This window comes from Stereum hirsutum, assembly GCF_000264905.1.
Source record: "Stereum hirsutum FP-91666 SS1 unplaced genomic scaffold STEHIscaffold_3, whole genome shotgun sequence".
NCBI classification, from domain to species: Eukaryota; Fungi; Basidiomycota; class Agaricomycetes; order Russulales; family Stereaceae; genus Stereum; species Stereum hirsutum.
Genome location: NW_006763133.1, coordinates 1763264 through 1781894, shown reverse-complemented (window position 1 = coordinate 1781894; position 18631 = coordinate 1763264). Strand labels below are relative to the sequence as shown.

General features: G+C 50.6%; 8 protein-coding genes across 8 annotated transcripts; 4 read left to right on the top strand and 4 right to left on the bottom strand.

The window, feature by feature from the left end:
- Positions 1 to 27: 27 nt before the first annotated feature.
- STEHIDRAFT_50619 (uncharacterized protein) lies at positions 28 to 2874 on the top strand (the record flags this gene model as incomplete). Its single annotated transcript, XM_007300334.1, has 13 exons — positions 28 to 239; positions 313 to 374; positions 431 to 610; positions 669 to 840; positions 900 to 988; positions 1059 to 1196; positions 1266 to 1525; positions 1584 to 1919; positions 1987 to 2092; positions 2153 to 2211; positions 2267 to 2345; positions 2407 to 2741; positions 2815 to 2874. 13 exons carry the CDS (start codon positions 28 to 30, stop codon positions 2872 to 2874), a joined length of 2088 nt encoding a protein of 695 aa, XP_007300396.1.
- Positions 2875 to 3089: 215 nt separating this feature from the next.
- STEHIDRAFT_119042 (uncharacterized protein) lies at positions 3090 to 4699 on the bottom strand. Its single transcript, XM_007300977.1, has 7 exons — positions 4422 to 4699; positions 4327 to 4357; positions 4196 to 4261; positions 4114 to 4137; positions 4020 to 4054; positions 3611 to 3958; positions 3090 to 3540 (listed from the first exon to the last, which is right to left on the bottom strand). The coding sequence occupies exons 1-7, from the start codon at positions 4510 to 4512 to the stop codon at positions 3452 to 3454; spliced, it is 684 nt and encodes a 227-aa protein (XP_007301039.1). The 5' UTR covers positions 4513 to 4699; the 3' UTR covers positions 3090 to 3451.
- A 1144-nt stretch (positions 4700 to 5843) lies between these two features.
- STEHIDRAFT_74374 (rhamnose mutarotase) lies at positions 5844 to 6854 on the bottom strand. Its single transcript, XM_007300523.1, has 3 exons — positions 6430 to 6854; positions 6055 to 6342; positions 5844 to 5999 (listed from the first exon to the last, which is right to left on the bottom strand). Exons 1-3 carry the CDS (start codon positions 6463 to 6465, stop codon positions 5958 to 5960), a joined length of 366 nt encoding a protein of 121 aa, XP_007300585.1. The 5' UTR covers positions 6466 to 6854; the 3' UTR covers positions 5844 to 5957.
- A 143-nt stretch (positions 6855 to 6997) lies between these two features.
- STEHIDRAFT_74371 (ras-domain-containing protein) lies at positions 6998 to 8441 on the top strand. Its single transcript, XM_007300522.1, has 7 exons — positions 6998 to 7114; positions 7178 to 7212; positions 7277 to 7281; positions 7343 to 7465; positions 7525 to 7558; positions 7620 to 7813; positions 7884 to 8441. The coding sequence occupies exons 1-7, from the start codon at positions 7079 to 7081 to the stop codon at positions 8093 to 8095; spliced, it is 639 nt and encodes a 212-aa protein (XP_007300584.1). The 5' UTR covers positions 6998 to 7078; the 3' UTR covers positions 8096 to 8441.
- A 947-nt stretch (positions 8442 to 9388) lies between these two features.
- STEHIDRAFT_166249 (uncharacterized protein) lies at positions 9389 to 11760 on the top strand (the record flags this gene model as incomplete). The annotated part of the gene is made up of 8 exons (XM_007300976.1): positions 9389 to 9449; positions 9512 to 9651; positions 9711 to 10023; positions 10081 to 10371; positions 10428 to 10542; positions 10600 to 10696; positions 10749 to 10812; positions 10872 to 11760. Exons 1-8 carry the CDS (start codon positions 9397 to 9399, stop codon positions 11758 to 11760), a joined length of 1962 nt encoding a protein of 653 aa, XP_007301038.1. The 5' UTR covers positions 9389 to 9396.
- Positions 11761 to 12344: 584 nt separating this feature from the next.
- Positions 12345 to 13095, bottom strand: STEHIDRAFT_153803 (NTF2-like protein; the record flags this gene model as incomplete). Its single annotated transcript, XM_007300975.1, has 4 exons — positions 12345 to 12562; positions 12620 to 12677; positions 12738 to 12854; positions 13054 to 13095. 4 exons carry the CDS (start codon positions 13093 to 13095, stop codon positions 12345 to 12347), a joined length of 435 nt encoding a protein of 144 aa, XP_007301037.1.
- Positions 13096 to 13902: 807 nt separating this feature from the next.
- STEHIDRAFT_153802 (Rad1-domain-containing protein) lies at positions 13903 to 15507 on the bottom strand (the record flags this gene model as incomplete). The annotated part of the gene is made up of 10 exons (XM_007300974.1): positions 13903 to 13932; positions 13990 to 14146; positions 14221 to 14285; positions 14339 to 14515; positions 14567 to 14588; positions 14643 to 14745; positions 14857 to 15174; positions 15227 to 15293; positions 15346 to 15414; positions 15463 to 15507. 10 exons carry the CDS (start codon positions 15505 to 15507, stop codon positions 13903 to 13905), a joined length of 1053 nt encoding a protein of 350 aa, XP_007301036.1.
- Positions 15508 to 15795: 288 nt separating this feature from the next.
- STEHIDRAFT_119038 (iron-containing alcohol dehydrogenase) lies at positions 15796 to 17749 on the top strand. Its single transcript, XM_007300973.1, has 5 exons — positions 15796 to 16264; positions 16344 to 16505; positions 16568 to 16884; positions 16937 to 16986; positions 17039 to 17749. The coding sequence occupies exons 1-5, from the start codon at positions 16058 to 16060 to the stop codon at positions 17371 to 17373; spliced, it is 1071 nt and encodes a 356-aa protein (XP_007301035.1). The 5' UTR covers positions 15796 to 16057; the 3' UTR covers positions 17374 to 17749.
- Positions 17750 to 18631: the final 882 nt, after the last annotated feature.

The following is an 18631-nucleotide window of genomic DNA, read 5'->3' as shown; positions in this document are numbered from 1 at the left end:
TTCTCTTCAATCACCGCATCTTTCACAATGCCTCACATCTTGCCACGACGGCGGCGACCACGACTTCTCTGCATTGCCTTCACTTGTTTCTCTCTTGCAGCTCTTACTGTACCAGCAGGCGCTATCTGGCCCTTCTCACCAAAGCGGTTTACTGGAAATGCACTTGTGGCGGCTGGGTCGATGGGCTTGGACAGTGATCAGAGAGTTGTCGCGTTTGGAGACTTTAATGGGGATCAATTGTGCGTGGTTTTAAGCGTCCTCGCTAGCCTGCCTTTGCATCATATCTTATGGATGTTGCGAATGCGAATATAGCGTTGATATCATGACGCTGGACGATGACCAGCACACCCTTTCAGTATATCTTTGGAACCATGGTGCGCAGACATTCTCCTAGATAGATCTGCGGCTCGAGTTTATCATGAATCCTCAGAGAGCTACATCTTCCAACGCTCTGCTTCATTTCGCCACCCAAATCGCATTTATAACGTCGTTCCGGGTGACTACACCCATGATGGTACTCTCGATGTACTCGTCATGTCACAAAGCTCGACGACAAACCAACTCGCTCTGTCCCTTTATCCTGCAAAACCTGGGGGTGGTTTTGGTATGTGTGGTTTAACTCCTCGTAATTCAAGTCTCCGAAAGTTGTTGAAGGCGTGAATCGATAGACCTTGATCCAATATCCCTTCCATCGTCAAGTACCTCGCAACCTATACCCCTCGACATCGATGGAGATATGAAGATTGACCTCCTTGGACTACGGCCCGATAATCCTACGAATTTGAGGGTGTGGCAGAATATATGGAACGCCTCGGATTCGTCGAAGGACGTGTATAAGATGTGAGTTCTGCCAACGTCATACGTTTCTGCATGAATTAAGGCTGTCAAACGCGCCGTAGTATCGACCCTCCATTCGTCGGCTCAGGATGCAGAGTCTCTAATCCCCATAGTAATGCTGTCGTCGATCTCAATGGAGATTGTCTCGCGGGTATGTTCTTTCCTTTTGCTCCCCTTTCTCCTTTATTGATATTCAGCTCACCGGTAGGAATAACAACTAGATCTGTTCCTCATGTGTGATGACGCTTCTGGACACAAATCGTATCAAGTATGGATCAACAACAAGGACGAGGGATTCTCATTAGCCCAGAGTGGTCGGCTTCCAGATGGGACACAATTTGTTTCCTTCGCAGATATGGGTATGGACCGTTCTTGCTCATGCATTCCTATTTCATGCTCACCTCTACACATATCCTGGCACACCTTAGACCGAGATGGGACGATGGACCTTCTCATCACAACTTGCTCCTCCGTCTCACCGAGTACTGGTCTCGGAACGGGGTGTTCGCTGAACATTGCTTACAACAAGCAACTTCCACTTTGCGCCTCGACCTCATCATCATTTTGGTCTTCGCTTGGACAGAACGATACGGCTACCGATGGGAAGAAAGTCTGTCGAAAGCCCGAAGAGCTATGTACAGCAGATCCACACTTTGAGTTCGCGTTTGAAGGCTCGGTACGTAATTCTGTCCTCGAAGAAAGACGATGGTAAGCAAATAAGCAGTGGCTGACGCTGCCATCTACAGACCTACGTGTCACTTCCGATCTCCACACTTTTCCTTTCTTCATCGCAATCACTACTTGTGCTGGATACCTCAACTTCACCGTCATTACCCACCGCTCCCCGTCTCGGAGACGCCAATCTGGACGGCTTCCCTGATCTTCTCCTCATCACTGGAACAAATTCAGACCGTACGCGCAAAGCACATTTGATATTATCTGAGCCATGCGGAGGATCGGGTGTTTTGGGGTGTAATGTCGATGGGGCTAGGAGAGGATGGAAGGAGGTCAAGAAAGATGTTGGTGATTTTGACACCGTGGCAGATGCGCGAGGAGTTGCTTTCTTGGATATGGACGAAGATGTCAGTGATCACGTTGTTCCTAATATGGTACTAGTATCCCATTAACGTCTGCCTTGTTTGTCTTCAGGGCACGCTCGATATCATGGTACAGCGGACGGGAGAACAGGGACAGGGGAACATCCTGTTTGTTCAGAATAACTTCTACTATGACGCATTTTTCATGAAGGCGATCGGTGAGTGTTTCGTCTGGCTCCGTTTCCTCGAATCATGGCTGACCTGACGTGTTCTGGCAGTACTGAACGGAGTGTGCACGTCCGGGTGGTGTACAGGATCCAACGGCGAACAATATCATGTAAGTAGTATATTATTACAGCTCTCCAAGTAGATATTCATCCGCAATAATACAGCCCTTCGGTGTCAGCTACTCTGGAGCTACCTACAAGTACACCGTGCTAGACACGTCTGGCCGACGATCAGCCGCACAAAGTCTGTCTTCTTAATTTCTTCTCCACCATCACATATATAACTTAACCGATACTCTCTCCAGTCGCCCAACTTCCTCAAACGTCCTATCACTCCCTCAACACACCCTACGCCTTCTTTGGCCTCGGACGTACGAATAACTACATCGAGAATTTTTTTGCGGGGTCAACGAAGCACACACCACAACACTTCATTAACCTTGAGATGGTCATTCCCAACTCGAAGATTGTGATCAATCCCAATCCAGTATCAGCGGATGGAGAGGACGGAGGGTCGGCGACGTGGAGGAGAGAGTTATATTTGAGGCCGGGGGAATGGATTCCTTGGGTTGGGGTTTCCGTCGTGGCGACGATGGTGGGGTTAGCCGGCGTCGTCTTGGTTCTGCATTTGAACGAGAAGGTGCGTTGTGGTTTGATTCCCGAAATAAACGAGTGTACAAATTGTGCTGATGCCTTTGATTTCGCTTTTCCAGAGGGAGGACGAGATGGAGCGGAGACGGGCTTCACATCATATTAACTTCGATGCGCTGTAGACGTGGTATGAGCACGAGTTTTGAGCGGGGACTGTTGGTTGTTTTATGATCCATGCCCACATTATTTGTCTATATTCTGGACTGCAAGCAAGCGGAGTGTAGCATACCTACTGGAGCCTGATCTAGTCGTTCGTTTCACGTCTTTCGAGCCGTTAACGAGTGCCTTTGTACTTTTCACATCTGAAGCTAGATGGCCATCTCGAAGGCGTCCGTACAGAGCTACACATAGAGCTCTGACTCCAAAAAGAGACATTTGGATAAATCGGGTAGCACTACAAACGATAGCATTTTCCGACACGTACGATAGTACAACACAAAGGAAAGCAAAGGCTGGCTCTGCGGCAGCTACCCAAAATTTCGAAATAAAGAACGACGAAGTGGATTGAATATAGCCAGGAGCACAAGTACTCAAATAAATAAGTTAAATAACGATCCTGAAACCCGATGAGCCCAACGATAAAAGACAGTGGAGATATGAATAAGTTATTGGATGTTGGTGATGGAAGAGTAATGACTGAAAGTGAACAATGCCATGCTCATAGAACTTGAAAGATGGGTCTTGTGCGATCTCCAGCGTTTAGCATGCGCCGTCGTCGGTCCAGTCGTCAGCAATGCCACCGGGAGTGTCGCCCTCAGACCACCACTTTGCGGTCCAGAGGTGGCCATCTATGGAGGAATTTCAGTCGGTTTAATTTTTCCTAGTTGACGAGTCTAGCAAAGGGAGCATGAGACTCACTGTAAGTGACCTCCGATCCACCATTGTAGGCCGTAGTCGAAACCCAGGCCGATGCGCCTGAGCAACTACCGCTGCTGGCAGTAGTCGTTGTCGCGGGCGCGGTAGTTGTCGTGCTTGTCGTCGTGGGGGTGGTTGTCGGGGCCGTAGTGGTCGTGGGAGTAGTGGTCGTCGTGGTTGGGGCCGTCGTAGTGGTAGTTGAAACGTCGCTGGCCCATTCCCAGGTGATTTGGATGCGTCCTAGGCTCTCATCGGCGAGCTGGTCGAATGCCCCACGAGAGAAATCGAGGTCGTAGAATGCGCAGCCGGTGCACCGGTCGACTACGGTCACGGTGACTTCCTTGTCTTCATCTACAGGACCACGCATATCAACACCAGTCATAACTGAGCAAAGACTAGCATTATTACTTACAGAACGCGTTGATGACAGAGCCACAGATCGGGTTGCTGTACAAAAAAAACGCTCAACTCAAAGATCAATGATGATTGCGGCACTGGTTACGAACAGGTTGGGGTTGGCAGTTGCGCCTCTGTAACGCATTGTTAGATGATTATATATCAGACGACTCTGCACCAAATAGTACTTACGGCCATGTGTCGTACATGTCCTCCGAAACAGCTACGACCATGTCCGTCGCGACATTGTTGAGCCCACTAAATTACGGCAAAACCAGCATGAACTCAACGGACGGCCACAACTGCTGGGAGAAAGCGCTCACCATGCACCAAGGGCAACATCGAAGAAGGTTCCTTTGATGATTGATGAGAATTAGCTCGAGTTGCAGAGATGAAGGCCAGTATGAACATCACACACCGTCGCCACTGTAAGTGGTCCTGCGTTGGTGAGGTGCGGCAAGTATCGGAACGGCGAACGCTACACTGATGAAAGACGCAAGTCCGAGCATTTCTCCAGAACAATGAGCGAGAGTGGGTAAGGAATGAAAGATCGGACGCGACGAGGGAGCGCAATTAGAGCAGACGAGGAACTCTGGGACTCTTGGTGTAAATTGGGCTATGGTCGTGTCATTTTATACTGACCACTGGATCCCGAGAGGGGCTCGTGGGCGTATTCGCTCTATGCGCCGAACAACCACGGGGAGCATGCTGATGGAACATTGTGCGGCGTGCTTGCATATATCGTTTCCATGCGCCGAGATCTGACCGTCGGGCGCGTTCCTGGCCAGAGGAATTGCTGGATCAAAATCTACTCGAACACGGGGAGGATCATAGCGGTACCAGCCCATGTGGATAGGCACTAGTAGGACATATCCAGGCCTAAATGCATCTCGTCGCAAGTCTCGACGATGACTGGTGTGGCAGATGGACGGAAGACCGTTCAGTTCGAGTATACGCCACACTGTTTGTCTTTATTGAGAGTTGGAAGGAAGCAACCAGGCCGACTTGCTGGAACACGTTCTGCTCATTTCTTATATGGATGGCGGCGCTGCCTTGCACTTTCACAGCTGAAAGCAGCCGGCCGTATATGCGGTGTGTCTGAGCTGGTCTGAGGCCTTGTCGTTTCAAACTGACCAGCCTCGGACGGGCACTGATGAGTGTACTAGATCTACGCACTGATTGACCATGGGAAACGTGCTGATGGCATTTTTGCACATATTACTTGCATGCATATCTGACCGTCGGGGCGTGTTCCTGGCCAGAGAAACGGCTGAATCAAAATGGACAATGTCATAGGTCTAAGTGAGAAAGATCATTCCTGTGGCCACGCGGATATATACTTACCAAACATTATCCTCGGAGCAAAGAATCGGATTCCCTCAATTTATTCCCATCTGCTACAATGATAAGTAGGTGACATGCAACCGTGCGGACGCCGGATCTCCATCAGCACCAGTACCCAGCATTATGAGGAATACTCACTTTCAAGTCCTCGTCCATTTCTGTGAAGTTTGAGGTTCTGGAAAGGGGCCCTTGAGGCTACAGTGCCGCTGAAATATCTGCGCCATACGTGACAGAGGGACCAGGCGTATAAATGAGGGTCATATGGTCTCTTGTGTCCGTCATCAAGCAAGGGACATCGAGACCAGTCATAAGCGGCATATATATAGATGATATATGTGACCACTGTGGTCTGCTCCTTGCGATCACCGACACGGAATACTCAAGGTGCACGGGGTAGAAGTGGGAGAATGATTTGATGTTGAGTACGAGGCGAGAGCGTGTTACGATATCATCGGTCCCGAGAATTTTCTGCGATCAAGAGTCAATGAAGGACAGGATCTTGACTTTCCATTTAAGGATGTAGCATTGTACACTGTTCGAGCAGGATGGTACTAATTTCGAAGGGCAACGGACAGCAACAGTCTAGTGGAAGGTACGTAGAGCTGCTGTGTCACTTCCGCTCGCCCTCGAATCGGAATACTTCTTCTAGTTCCTGGAGGACAGAACATAGTCAGATAAATATCAGTATCAAAAAGTGAAGGACCTGCCTTCCACCAAGGAATCTCTCCTCCCGAGCCGGTGGCGCCATCTACAAGGCTTTCTTGCATACCGTCCGTCAACTTCCACCATCTCTGCGTGTCCACATTATTTGCTACGCTCGCCATGTCTTTCTCATAATCATTTCCGACGTATTTGAAGTTGGCGATGAGCAAGTTAAGCTCTGGGAGATAATGAATAGAGTAATCAACGATGTGGGCGCGTTCGATGGCAGCGAGAACGCCGGGCCACACTGCCGCGTGTACGCTTTTATATTCGGACAAGGCTTCCGGTTTGAGCTGATGATGAATACAATAACAATCAATGATCACAGTACAGCTAAAGAGCGGGTTATACTCTGATGAAAAGCCAACACAAAAACATACTTTGACGACCTGGCATACCCTTTTTGGTCCTGACATCGCACAGCGATACTTGAAGCGAGAGTTTCTTGAAGATGGGAGTGGATGAAAAGTCTGCAGTCTTGGGAGGTTTGAGGACAGAGCTTTTAGATATGCCCCGGAACATCGTGATCATCATCACGGTCCGCCCAGGACCGACCGAAGTTGGTGAACAGAACCTTTGGCATCAGCTAGAGCGAAGCAGACAGAAGGGGGTCGCAGTGCTCTTTGAGGCGTGTCTAATGTTGTTTCTGACCATGAGCGCTCTCCAATAACTGAGGCGTCTTGCATCGGAGCCTCAGACGTATCAGGCAACTCCTGAGATTCCTGGACGAAGCCGCCGAGTGCATCGTGGATTGTGTGGAGGAAAAAACAAATGTGAAATGAGCACGAAGTCTAGTCATGAGAGCATGAGAGCCATAGCGAACAGAACAAGCACGAGCATTAATGCAAACAAAAATATGGGACGAGCTCAGGCTGCAACGTCGCCCCATGAAGCGAGCGACGGCGGAAGGCCCGGCGCCACAATTCAATCTCCGCTGTACGCGCCTTGCTTCACGACCACGACACCCTCACACGCGGCTAACTGTCCCAACCCGAATACGACCACCCAAGTAACCCTATAACATCGACAATGGCTGAGGGAAGCAACTTCGACTATCTCTTCAAGGTAAATGGTCGTGCACATTACATAGAATGAATGAGCGAGCACTAAGTACTGAATGCATCATAGGTGGTCTTGATTGGAGACTCGGGCGTAGGGAAATCGTGCGTGTTCCCTATATACGCCCGCCCGCCGTCACTCACAAACACTTACGTTCCTGAATTGTAGAAACTGTGTGTAGAGCACGTCCTCGATGACACCTTGCTGAAGGGGGCTAATCATATTGGCCCGCAGTGCTCTCGCGATTCACTCGTAACGAATTCAATCTCGAGACGAAGTCAACGATTGGGGTTGAGTTTGCGACACGGACGATCAGTGTTGATGGAAAGACATTGAAGGCTCAGATTTGGGATACCGGTATGTCTACTTGTGACAGACCGACTACTTCAAGGTTTCTGACCTTGTCCATCTTCTAGCCGGACAGGAGCGGTATCGGGCAATCACTGCCGCGTACGCTTTGTTCTTGTTATTGCTTTACACGTTATATTGACATGGTATGCTTATGCTAAAGTTACTACCGTGGTGCAGTCGGCGCACTTCTTGTCTACGATATCGCAAAACATGCAACATACGTCAATGTCACCCGGTGGTTGAAGGAGCTTCGTGACCATGCGGACTCGAACATCGTCATCATGTTGGTCGGGAACAAGAGTGATCTTAAGCACCTCCGTGCCGTGCCCACAGAAGAGGCGAAGGCGTTCTCTGGTAAGCCTTGGTGTCATTCGTCATACGCCACATAAGCATACGATGCACATGCTGATCCGTCCTGTAACAGCGGAGAACGGTCTTTCATTCATCGAGACTTCTGCCCTCGACGCATCAAACGTCGAGTCTGCGTTCCAGACCATCCTTACCGACATCTTCCGTATCGTTTCCAACAAGTCGCTCGAACCATCTGGGGACGCCATCAAGCCCTCTTCCGGCGACACCCTCACCGTCAGCCCCAGTGTGGACACATCGAATGCTCAGGCGAGCAAGTGCTGTTAAGCCAGAGAGCAGTCCCGTGAGCTATGGTAGACGGGGTTTTGCGGCAGGAGACGAGATGTACACGGTTTGGAGTCGGTTCGTCAGTACAGGTACATTTTGTGCGTTTCTGTAATATCTTTTTCTCTGTTCGCTTGTTCGTGTTTGATTCTTTGTGGATGGATCATGGCCGTCATATACCTTAGCCTTGCCAGTGCTGAGCACATGTGCCTGTTGTTGTCTTTGCATCGTAGTCTGCCAAGGAGTGTCACATCCCACCATATCAAGGCCTCTCTGGTCCGGGGCAGCGGCTCCCTGTATATGGTAGAAATGTCGTTTATCACAATGCCCATGAAAAGCAACTCTTTTCGTGCCCCATGACCGCAGAGGGGTGAACTTGAAGCAACCTCAAACTGGGCATTGACGAAAAGCACATTAGCTCGGTGTATCAATTGGGCAGATATCATGGTGGTGCATCGCCGCACAATAATAGTAACTTAGCTTTGCTTCTTCCGGTTGTTTCGACAACCGAAATCGCCGTTGCTGAGTGCAATGCGTTGCACCGACTTGCGTGCTTACATGATCGATTCCGATGTCCATGGTGTCATACACATCTGGGAGCAGAAGCGAAAACGACATCCGCAAAGAGCAATTCGAGCAAAGCACCCCTACGTTGTATGAAGATGGACGAAACACAAATCGCAGCCTATTGTAGCTTATCCTAGTAACGGCGTTGTGTACGTACCCGCATGACACTGTTGGATGGTTTGACCCAGAGAGCCTTCCAAATGGCTGGTCAATGTCGGGCAGGGATAGCACACACGATTTCGTCTTCGTCCACGTTGTGGACCATACTAGACCATACCTCGGCCGCCTATCTCGTCATGGCCAGTACAGATTTCCCTGACGGAGATGGTCAGTGGGTGGACCCACTCCCTGCACAGCCACACGATGTCCCTTTCCTAACAGTTGACTCGGAGTTTTCTGTGGGTGTTCCTTCACGGACTCCGACATCCTCGCATGCTGTGCTGTTCTCGCTCGCCCTTCCCACCCTTTGACTGTGTACGGTTCTATATTGGGATATGACACGTTCCTTTAGGCAAATTCTGAGTGCTAACGTCTCCGATGGTGAGTATTGATGACCGCTAATATGTTGAACTCACGTCCCTCGCACTGCGTACGACGCGTCGTGGTCGCAGGCTTAGCTTAGACACGTCTTTTCAGGTTTGCCGATGAGGCACATAAATGAAAAGGATGGGTTGCAGTTTTGAAACGTTATCCCGTTCTTGCCCTACCTCACCTTCTCCATCTCATTCCTGAATCCAATGGCCACCTTTGAGACTTTCGACGGATATGTTGAGCCCGAGCTGCTCAACCGGTACGTCTTGGTTTCTGTGCGTGTATACTAGGATTAGCTCACTAACCTAACCTTATCAAAAGCCCTGGTACCTCTCTGCCCAATAAACTCGGTGTGATGTCTCAGCTCACCTGGCCCAACGTCTTGAATGGGACCAACTGCGAGAAGCCCGCCGTCCCTAACTACAAACCTCCATCTAAGGTCGATGTCATCATCATCGGGGGTAAGCTTTTCATCGTTTATCGCCTGATGTAGGGTCTATAAACTGACTTCACTATATAGCTGGTCCTGTCGGCCTCACCACGGCCGCCTGCCTTCTTCGTCAGGGTATTACCGTCCGTATCCTCGACAGGTCTCCTCATCCTCTCCCAGTCGGCCGTGCAGATGGTCTTCAAGCTCGTTCGATGGAGGTTTTCGATCTTCTTGGTCTTGGTGAAGAAGTCTATCACGTCGGTATCCGGGTCGAGCACACGACCGTCTACAAGGACGGAAAGCAGCATATCTTCGCCGAGTCTCACCAGGCTCCGGGTAATGAGGCCCATTACACTGGTCTCCACGCTTGCACGCAGACCGAGGTCGAACACCTCCTGATTCGGTATGTGCTACGTTTCTCTTCGAACCGCCTTCACACTCATACTCTGGTTTGACACAGTGATCTTATCCGTCACGACGTTCTTGTCGAGAGGCCATGCACCGCTACGTCCTATAAGTTTGACGAGGAAGCCGACGCTTCAGTGACCCATCCCATCACGGTCAACATCACCAACGAGGCTACCGGGGTCGAAGAGGTCGTTACTGCGAGATTTATGGTTGGCAGCGACGGTGCACACAGTATGATCCGCAAGTCGCTCCCCATCGAGTTCCCCGGCGTGAAGACCGACCTGCACTGGGGTATCGTTGATGCCGTCGTCAACTCTGACTTCCCTCACCGCTGGACTTTCGGGTACGTGTTACCACATTTTTTGTGCTATGCACCTGAAACTGATATCCAGACCACAGTACCGTCCTCAACTCTGAGCTCGGTGGATGTCTTATCATCCCTCGTGAGCGTAACCTGGTCCGTCTCTACGTTCAGCTCCGTGCTGAGCCCGGAAAAGCCTTTGATCACTCCAAAGTAAGTTGTGTCTGTTAGGTGAGGTTGCCATGATCTGATGTCCTTGCTTTCTCCCAGTGGGGTCCCGAGGAAATATTGGTCATACTTAACAAGGTCTTCGCGCCGTACTCCTTGAGCTACGCCGAACCCGTTGACTGGTACACAATTTTGACCAGTAAGTACCCTTCGCGGCTTTGACTTCTGAATACGTGCTCATTGTGGGACAGTCAACGAGCGTGTCGCCAACTCTTTCACCTACAAAGACCGCATCTTCCTAGCCGGTGACTCATGGTATGTTCGTATCACATTATATACTTCGGCACCCAGCACTAACAGAAAGCATCCTTTAGTCATGTCCACAGTGCGAAGGGCGCCTTTGGTATGAACACCGGTGTCATGGACGCCCACAACCTGGCATGGAAGCTCGCTATGCTCTGCCGTGGTATCGCCAAGCCAAGTCTTCTCGCTTCATACGATGTCGAGAGGAGGGAGAACGCTCTCCGCGCCGTCGCCACCTCCGCTCGTTACCTTCGCTTTGTCGGCAACTGCACCTTCCAGGCCATCGACGGGTCCGGCGAAACCGACAAGGAGGCCGAAGAGCTCGATGTTCCCCCTGGCGAGGACAAGGACGTCTTCTTTTTCAAAAAGTTCGTCGGCCAGGTGGGGCAGTTCCTCATCGGCATGGACGTCGACTACGCGTCGAACGCGCTCAACAAGCTCTCTTCCGCCGTCTCGAGGGCTCGTGCCGGCTACCGTGCTTCCAACCCCAGAGTCGCGCTCAGCCGTAATCACTCCGGCCGTCTTTATCACTCTTTCGGTCATCTAGGCCAGTTCACCCTCCTCGTCTTCGCCAGCAACATGGGGGGCCCGGTCAACGCCAAACTTCACGCCCTCGACAACTACCTTGCTAGCCGCAGCTCGTTCTATCACGCATACGGCGGTGCTGATACTTTCAAGATCGTCGTTGTCGTCCGCGCTACGCCTTCACAGGCCGACCACCGCGTCAAGACGTTCCCATTCCTGTCGAAGACCGGTCACACCGTCTACGACGACCAGCTTCCGTTGAGCCACTTTGGTGGTGACGCTCATGCTCTGTATGGTGTCTCGCACGAGGAAGGTGCTATTGTCGTTGTACGCCCGGACAGCTGGATTGGTACCTCTTCTACTATCTCCGATGCTCGTTCTCTCGAGCCCTACTTTGATGGTTTCCTCTTCAAGTCGACTGAGGGTTCTTCTTAATATGTACTACCTTTTCAAAATTATCAATAGATTTCTCCAGCGATCCCAGCATTACCACCCTCCAGTTCTTCTGCACGTCATGTTCCTTCGATATTATACAATCGCGAAATATTTATGTATGTATCATTGCTTCTGTCTACTGAGTGCCTCCAGTCTTCCCTGTGTAAGTCAATATGAATCAGCATTTAATCACCTTCGTCGTCTTCTTGAAGACGGTGAGGCGCATGTTCTCGGGGACCCGTGCCTATCGCCTTCAACACAGCTCGCTGCATCCCAACTGGATTAATATTCTTTTATGAATTGCTCGACTGTATATCAAGCCGACTCAGCCTCGACGCTTGTATGGAATGCTCTTTCATCGAATGAAGAGGATGAAGGGTGAATGCAGTTCGCGTGTAATTCCGATCCTATAATTCGAACGCGAACGACCCATCCAAGTCGAAGTCGTCAAAATATATCTCAATTACGGTCTTGATACCGAGTAATCGTCTACACAATCACGAAGCCAGAGCCATGATACATGTATAACGCGCAGATCTCGAGACAAGTATTACATTTCGTTCAAGTCATATGTTTACAGTAATTCAGGCGGAAGCAGAAGCCTGAGCTTTAGCGGCCATGGCTTCCTTGACCTTGGCCATCAAAGGCGTATTGTCGACGTAGATTTCCAATTTATAGATCTTCTGTTCCCCGTTGCGATGGACGATGGAGATAGCGGGAATATTCAGGGTCTGCCCTGATGCATCGCCCTTCACCTTGTATGTGATGCTGGTCTGGTGATATATACGGTCTCCGACGACGTCTGTTCGAGCGCATCATGATTAGAAAACTAGTGGGTGCTAGAGTGAGAGCGACGCACCAAAGTGAGTGATATCGTGCTTCATCAAGTCTAGTACGTGGGCTTGATGTGCGTAAAGCTAGAGAAAGTCACGTAAGCGACAAAACCCACGATTGGCGTGAACGCTCAACGGATTTACCTTGAGAAAATTATCGCGGCCCTGAATGGTTGGATTGTTACCCACGCTCACTATGGAGTCTTCAGTGAACCATGGTGTCCAGGCGTCGACACTCAAGGAATCCCCAGCTGCGTGGAACTGTGATGAAGCAGAAGTATCCGTCAATCTTATGGTGGAATTTATGCGGCTTATATTTGAGGAGTGAGGCAAAGAGAACTCGAAAGAGGGCTATACGCTCCGCTCACACGCCGAAAGGACTGATGCCATCTCCACGCAGAGACATGGCGTGCCAGAGCGCCGGGAGAAATAACAATAAAGTGTGGTGAGAGACACGTACCTTTTGCAGCCATTCGAGAGCAGCGCCGTTGTCTTGAGACATAATATCCAAGAAATATGAAAGATGGTGGCCGGTTGATGAGTGGGGTAGTGTGTATTGTGGAAAGAGAACTGCTTGGAGTTTGTGTCGTGGAGGCTCTTTGCTTTTATCTGGCATACAGTGTCTCATCGCGTTATGTCAGGGCCTCCGGAGCGATAGGAGAGCGTTTTCGGTGTCCGGGTGCGCCGACTTTGATACCTTGAGTGGTGCAGAGTGAAAGTGAGGTGGCACTTCCGGAGTGCGCGGAATACAAGAGCCGCCGACAATGGGTCCAACGGCTACATAGCTCCGTTTGCTCTCTAGTCAGAGAGAGATAAAACACAGAAGAACTTGATGGGTTGGAACACGAGTACAGTTCACATCCCAAGCTCCATGAGTCGATACTTCTACGACAGATTTAGGACCGGCGCCTCTAGCTATGCCGGTATCGGCGAGACTGCAATTGGTTTGAGTGGTCGCCCGTTATCGGAAGAAACCGGGATATAGCTTAGTGTAGCACTTATTGGTGGCGCTAGTTCGAACTCGGAGGCGCCACAGATGCCCAGATTTCGGATGTGACGAGTAGGGAGCCATAATATGCGACTGTATCCATTGATCGAATCCTGTTCTAAGCGAGTTGCATGCCATGCCACAATGGGTGACAAGAATAACGGGCTGAATGAAATGCGAGAATAGTAGCTCGATGAGTGCACCTTATAGTTCACAGCGAGTGCGTCCAGCAAGAAAACGTCATGCGATGCCGTTCAGGTTACAAGATCCAAGAAGATACCCGAGCTGACAGGTGCCCTACTACAGAGATTTCGTGAACGACTAGACGGCACTTTCATCCAGGGGCAGAGACTATCATGTCATTTTGAGCACGACGAATAAGAGATGATTACGAAACGAAACAAATACCCTGAACTCGATGAAAGCATCACTGGTACCACCTCTGGGCTTCGGCGATGGCATCAAGAATTGGAGTGCGAGGAGTCCTTCTCGGTCTATACGCAGTGAGGTCTTGGTAGAGTTTTGAAGTGCACGAAGGGTACGTGATATGTGGCCAAACCGATAGCTATGAGGCGTTCCACTCGATAGTGAGCTCGAGAAAAATGACGTGCATACGCATGTATCGTAAAAGCCACGAACCTGAATTTGACCGGTTCAGCGCATTCAAACGTTTCAAGGACCTCTCTGTCATTTGGGTAGTCCATCTACGACACGGAGTGAGCATGCAACAAAAAGTCAATAGGCCTTGAACACATACCTCTGTGCTGCCAAATGCACCTAAAATTTGGATGCGAAGCATTGGCTTGGAGGTTTGTGGGACTGCGCGTGGTTGGGCATTTCCAGCCTGCCCAACAGGTGGAGGGGGATTGCCTAGAAATGTCAGTTTGTCGCATGATGGATCGACCTCCGAAAGAGCGTCACGAAGCCAGGACGACTATATAAAAGATCAATGGGATGTGCGACATATAAACGAGCAAATCGTTACCTTTAGGATGACTTTCAGAACGCTGTTTGGGGATGTTAGTGATCAAGACAAGATTGGTGAGTGGTAAAGGACACACGTGTTCTCAGTATCGAACGGGAGGTCGAGGTGTGGTTCTGCAGCGTATGTCGTGATCTCGCAGGTTGCAGTTGGGCCTGAAGTATCCTCTGCTCTATGAAGAGCTAGTTATCAATAGTTTGTGCAATGCGCTATCAGACCGAATACTCACATAAGCATCGTCAAAGGATAGCCTGCCCCTTCATAAGACATCCGCATTCCTGTCTTTTTCTCACCGCCTGCGCTGAAGAATGAGTCAATTCGCCCCTTTCCTGAAGCTGCTCCGCCAGAACCACCACCGTCACCAGGGTCTGACTCGTCTTCTGCACGATGCCATTTTTTCGTCTTTGACGCCGTGCTAGCAGCGGTTGAGCCAGCTGTCCCAAATATGTTCAAGCATTCGATGAGAGTAGTGAGAGGTATTTCGAGTGCAGTCGCTGGGTCCTCGGGGTCGGATTCGGAGTCAGCTTGTGATGGTCCTGGCTGAGAAGCGGAGACGGGAGGCGGGGTATATGTATATTCATCGAAGATGTCGGAGAAGACGTAGGCAGTTGCTAAGATCATGTTGTCAATTTGGTGGCCGACGGGTTGAGAGTTGATGAATACCTAGTAAAGTTCGTGCCTCCTCGACCGTGACGACCAAGCCACTTTGGGTGACCGTTGCTGTAGCACGCTATGAGAGCTGTCAACAATACGAGATACGGACTGGGAATCAAGAGTCTTACGTTCACGAAGCTTACACCTCGAAGAAGAGCGGAGAAATATCGAATGTCATGAATAGAGGCTATGAGTACCTGGTTCTGGGGTCAGTGTGACAGAACATCAGGATAGGAAATACACACCGGAGGGAGTTTCTCATCCTCTTCTTCGGGGACGGGTTGAGACATGGAACAAGTTAGTGTCAGAGATTCAGTCAATTAAAACGATCGTTCAGGGAGGCCTTTCTTCAGAATGGTCTGCTTAAAATGATGAGACTCCGATTCAGCTTCGTTTAAAACTACGACAGGCTCAGGAAGCAGTGGTTGGAAGGAAGGAATAAACTGGGACTGGAACCACGCGACGCGACGCGTCGAGCCGCCGTTGTGGCTCACAATAAATTACGTAAGACTTCAATGTGTGGCCCTTTTGTAGGTGGCACTTCGCCTCCTTTCTGTGACCACCGCCATAGCAGCTTTGAACCTCTTCCCTTTTCCTCTCTTGACGACGACAAGTCTTTTGCTAGCTTAGTACTGTGCCGCCCGAGCTGCGTCTGCTTTGCTTTTGCTGCACATGATTTCTAGCGGGCGGCATACACTCTGAAGCTTGAAGGGTTTATGCGCGAGCTCAGCTGCTTAACATTCCCAAAACGACGTCACGTTTCCCAGCTTGTCCGGAGACCTTTAAAGACGACTGCACCAGCCCTTCCATATCAGCCCATCTTACGACCATCCTGCAGCCATGAAGCCCTTCGTCTACAGTGCCCTCCCATCGCGCGTCATCTTTGGGTCCGGAACGCTCTCGCAGCTCTCCTCGGAGATCCAGAGACTAGGATGCAGCAAAGCTCTCGTGCTCACTACCCCACAACAAGTCGATGCAGGAGAAAAAGTTGCGTCTCTTATCGGTGATCTCGCCGTTGGACTATACACGAACGCTACCATGCATACTGTGCGTTCTGTTCGCTGTTGATTCCTTAGCCCCTATTCGGGTTTCCGCGATGTTGAAGTGTTGTTGATTCGTCGAATAGCCTACGCATGTAACGGACGATGCAATCAAGACTGTGAGTGAGAAGAGAGCGGATTGTGTTGTAGCGGTCGGTGGAGGATCAACTATCGGTCTGGGGAAAGCTATTGCCTTGAGGACGGATCTGCCGCAGATAGTCATTCCGACGACCTATGCAGGATCTGAGGTGCGTCGCAATATCTTTCATTTTGATTCATTCCTCATCTCTGGGTTATTTTGTTCCTACAGGCAACCCCTATCATCGGTCAGACCGAGAACAATGTCAAGACGACACAGAAGACTCTCAAAGTGCTCCCTGAAGTAGTCATCTATGATGTGACCCTCACCCTCACCCTCCCCGCACAAATGACCATCACATCGGGCATGAACGCCATCGCGCATGCCGTGGAGGCTCTATACTCCCCTGAAGCGAATCCGGTCATCAATCTCCTTGCGGAGCAGGGTGTGGCGAGCATCGCTAAGGCCCTACCGATTATCCATAAAAATCCACAGGATCTGGAGGCGCGGAGTGATGCGTTGTATGGGGCGTGGGCTTGTGGGACTTGGTATGTTGCTTCATTGACAAGACGGATACCAATTAACATAATGGACCTGTAGCCTGGGCGCAGTGGGCATGTCTCTGCACCACAAGCTTTGCCACACCCTTGGTACGTTATCCACTCTACTTTCGCTCCCTGCCGTACTCAAAATCTCCCTCAGGCGGCACCTTCAACATGCCTCATGCTGAGACTCATACCGTCATCCTGCCTCACGCAATCGCATATAACGCTCCCCACATCTCTGCCTCCCTCTCCATCCTCGCCCGTGCCCTCAACACTACACCTTCCAACGTCCCCGGCCTACTCTTCGACATGTCCAAAGACCTCGGCGCGCCTTATTCTTTGAAGCAACTCGGGTTCAAAGAGGAGGACGTGGAGAAAGCAGCGGATATTGCTGCGAAGGCGCCGTATCCGAATCCGGCACCGTTGGAGAGGGAGAGGTTAATGGTGCTTTTGAGGAATGCGTGGGAGGGGAAGAGGCCGGCGGTGGATTGAGGCGTAGTTGACCAAATCGAATCAAAGATCCCATTGTAATTGCATGTTAAAATTGGACAAACAGCTGCCGTCAATGATTCGAATGTGGCCGGATTAAAGGAACAACATGTTTGTTTCGCGGATGACCTGTCGCTGTGGCGGTCATGCATCGTGAGGACGTTGAGCGCTGTAGATGAGGACACGGCCGGACGTACCTCTATCCCTCAAAAATATCTTCCCAAAAGCGTGCAACAAGCTCTGCTTGACCTCCATCCGATGCTCCATAGACGTATCATAAATATACGAATTCGCCGTCGACTCCTCCACGCCCAACTTTGCCAGAAGATCGTACCACGTCCCGTACTCGAGGCTCACTGGCAGCGGCGCACCGTAGTAATACTATTAGGGACAGTGTTGCCAAGATGGATAGTCTCGAGAGTACGAATGACGTCCTTATGAGCCCAGCAGAGTTGGTTGCACCAGTCGCTATTCGGGTCGGTGTCGTCGTGCAAGATGCGGAGCCACCAGGTCTGGGTCGGGTTGGAGTTTGTATCGAGGTCTTGGAGGAGTAGAACGAGCTTGACGCAGATATTCAAAAGGGAGCGACACATCTGCGCCATAGAACGAGGGCTGTAGCCCAGAGTCAAAGGCGTCGTGCTTCCATGATCCCGAGTATCTTTGAAGTGTGATTCCAGTTGTCGGTTGATGTGCGGAAGAAGGCCCAAGAACCACGAGACATTGTGACCGCCCCTCAGCATCTCGGCAGTCATGCTTTCGAGCGTCCTTTCGACAGCTTGTATAAGGACAAGCAAGAAACCTGGCTTGCGGATGAACCACCGAAGGAACGCTTGGAGCGCTCGTCCATCTGCAGGAGACGCCCAGACGTTCGGGCTCGAGAGCGACGTAAGGAGGTGGGAGAGACCTCGCATGAGGATGCTACTCCATGCTTCGTCTGAATGGTCGAGTATCGTCCTGAAGAACGGAATGGAAGGTTTCAGAACTGTGTCCATCGCTGCATCCATGGCACTCTCGGAAGAATCAGACGCGTCTGTCACGTCTCGTATTTTGGCCAGGAGAACCCCAGACGCGTACGCGAGGATGTTGGAGATGAGGAGATGTAAGTCTGAGGGCTGAGAGGGGCGATGACGCTGACTCGAATGAAGGAAGTCGATGTTCGTCATATCGGAGAGGAGGAGGGCGAGGACTGTAGTCCCGTGTGTTCTATCTATTTGCTGTGTGTTTGGGAAGGTTCCTTGGTTGAGGAGCATCACCATTGCTG

Excerpts from the sequence above, each read along its gene's own strand:
- STEHIDRAFT_74374 (XM_007300523.1), bottom strand. The coding sequence starts at position 6,465 with ATGTCAGGACCAAAAAGGGTATGCCAGGTCGTCAAA. Across the intron at positions 6,343-6,429 it reads GGGTATGCCAGGTCGTCAAA|CTCAAACCGGAAGCCTTGTC; the intron begins GTATGTTTTTGT and ends ATTCATCATCAG. Across the intron at positions 6,000-6,054 it reads GAGAGATTCCTTGGTGGAAG|GAACTAGAAGAAGTATTCCG; the intron begins GCAGGTCCTTCA and ends TCTGTCCTCCAG.
- STEHIDRAFT_74371 (XM_007300522.1), top strand. The coding sequence starts at position 7,079 with ATGGCTGAGGGAAGCAACTTCGACTATCTCTTCAAG. Across the intron at positions 7,559-7,619 it reads TATCGGGCAATCACTGCCGC|TTACTACCGTGGTGCAGTCG; the intron begins GTACGCTTTGTT and ends CTTATGCTAAAG. Across the intron at positions 7,814-7,883 it reads AGAGGCGAAGGCGTTCTCTG|CGGAGAACGGTCTTTCATTC; the intron begins GTAAGCCTTGGT and ends GTCCTGTAACAG.
- STEHIDRAFT_119038 (XM_007300973.1), top strand. The coding sequence starts at position 16,058 with ATGAAGCCCTTCGTCTACAGTGCCCTCCCATCGCGCGTCATCTTTGGG. Across the intron at positions 16,885-16,936 it reads GCGTGGGCTTGTGGGACTTG|CCTGGGCGCAGTGGGCATGT; the intron begins GTATGTTGCTTC and ends ATGGACCTGTAG. Across the intron at positions 16,987-17,038 it reads CAAGCTTTGCCACACCCTTG|GCGGCACCTTCAACATGCCT; the intron begins GTACGTTATCCA and ends AATCTCCCTCAG.
- STEHIDRAFT_119042 (XM_007300977.1), bottom strand. The coding sequence starts at position 4,512 with ATGCTCGGACTTGCGTCTTTCATCAGTGTAGCGTTCGCCGTTCCGATA. Across the intron at positions 4,262-4,326 it reads GATGTTGCCCTTGGTGCATG|TGGGCTCAACAATGTCGCGA; the intron begins GTGAGCGCTTTC and ends GCCGTAATTTAG. Across the intron at positions 3,959-4,019 it reads CTCTGTCATCAACGCGTTCT|ATGAAGACAAGGAAGTCACC; the intron begins GTAAGTAATAAT and ends GTGGTCCTGTAG.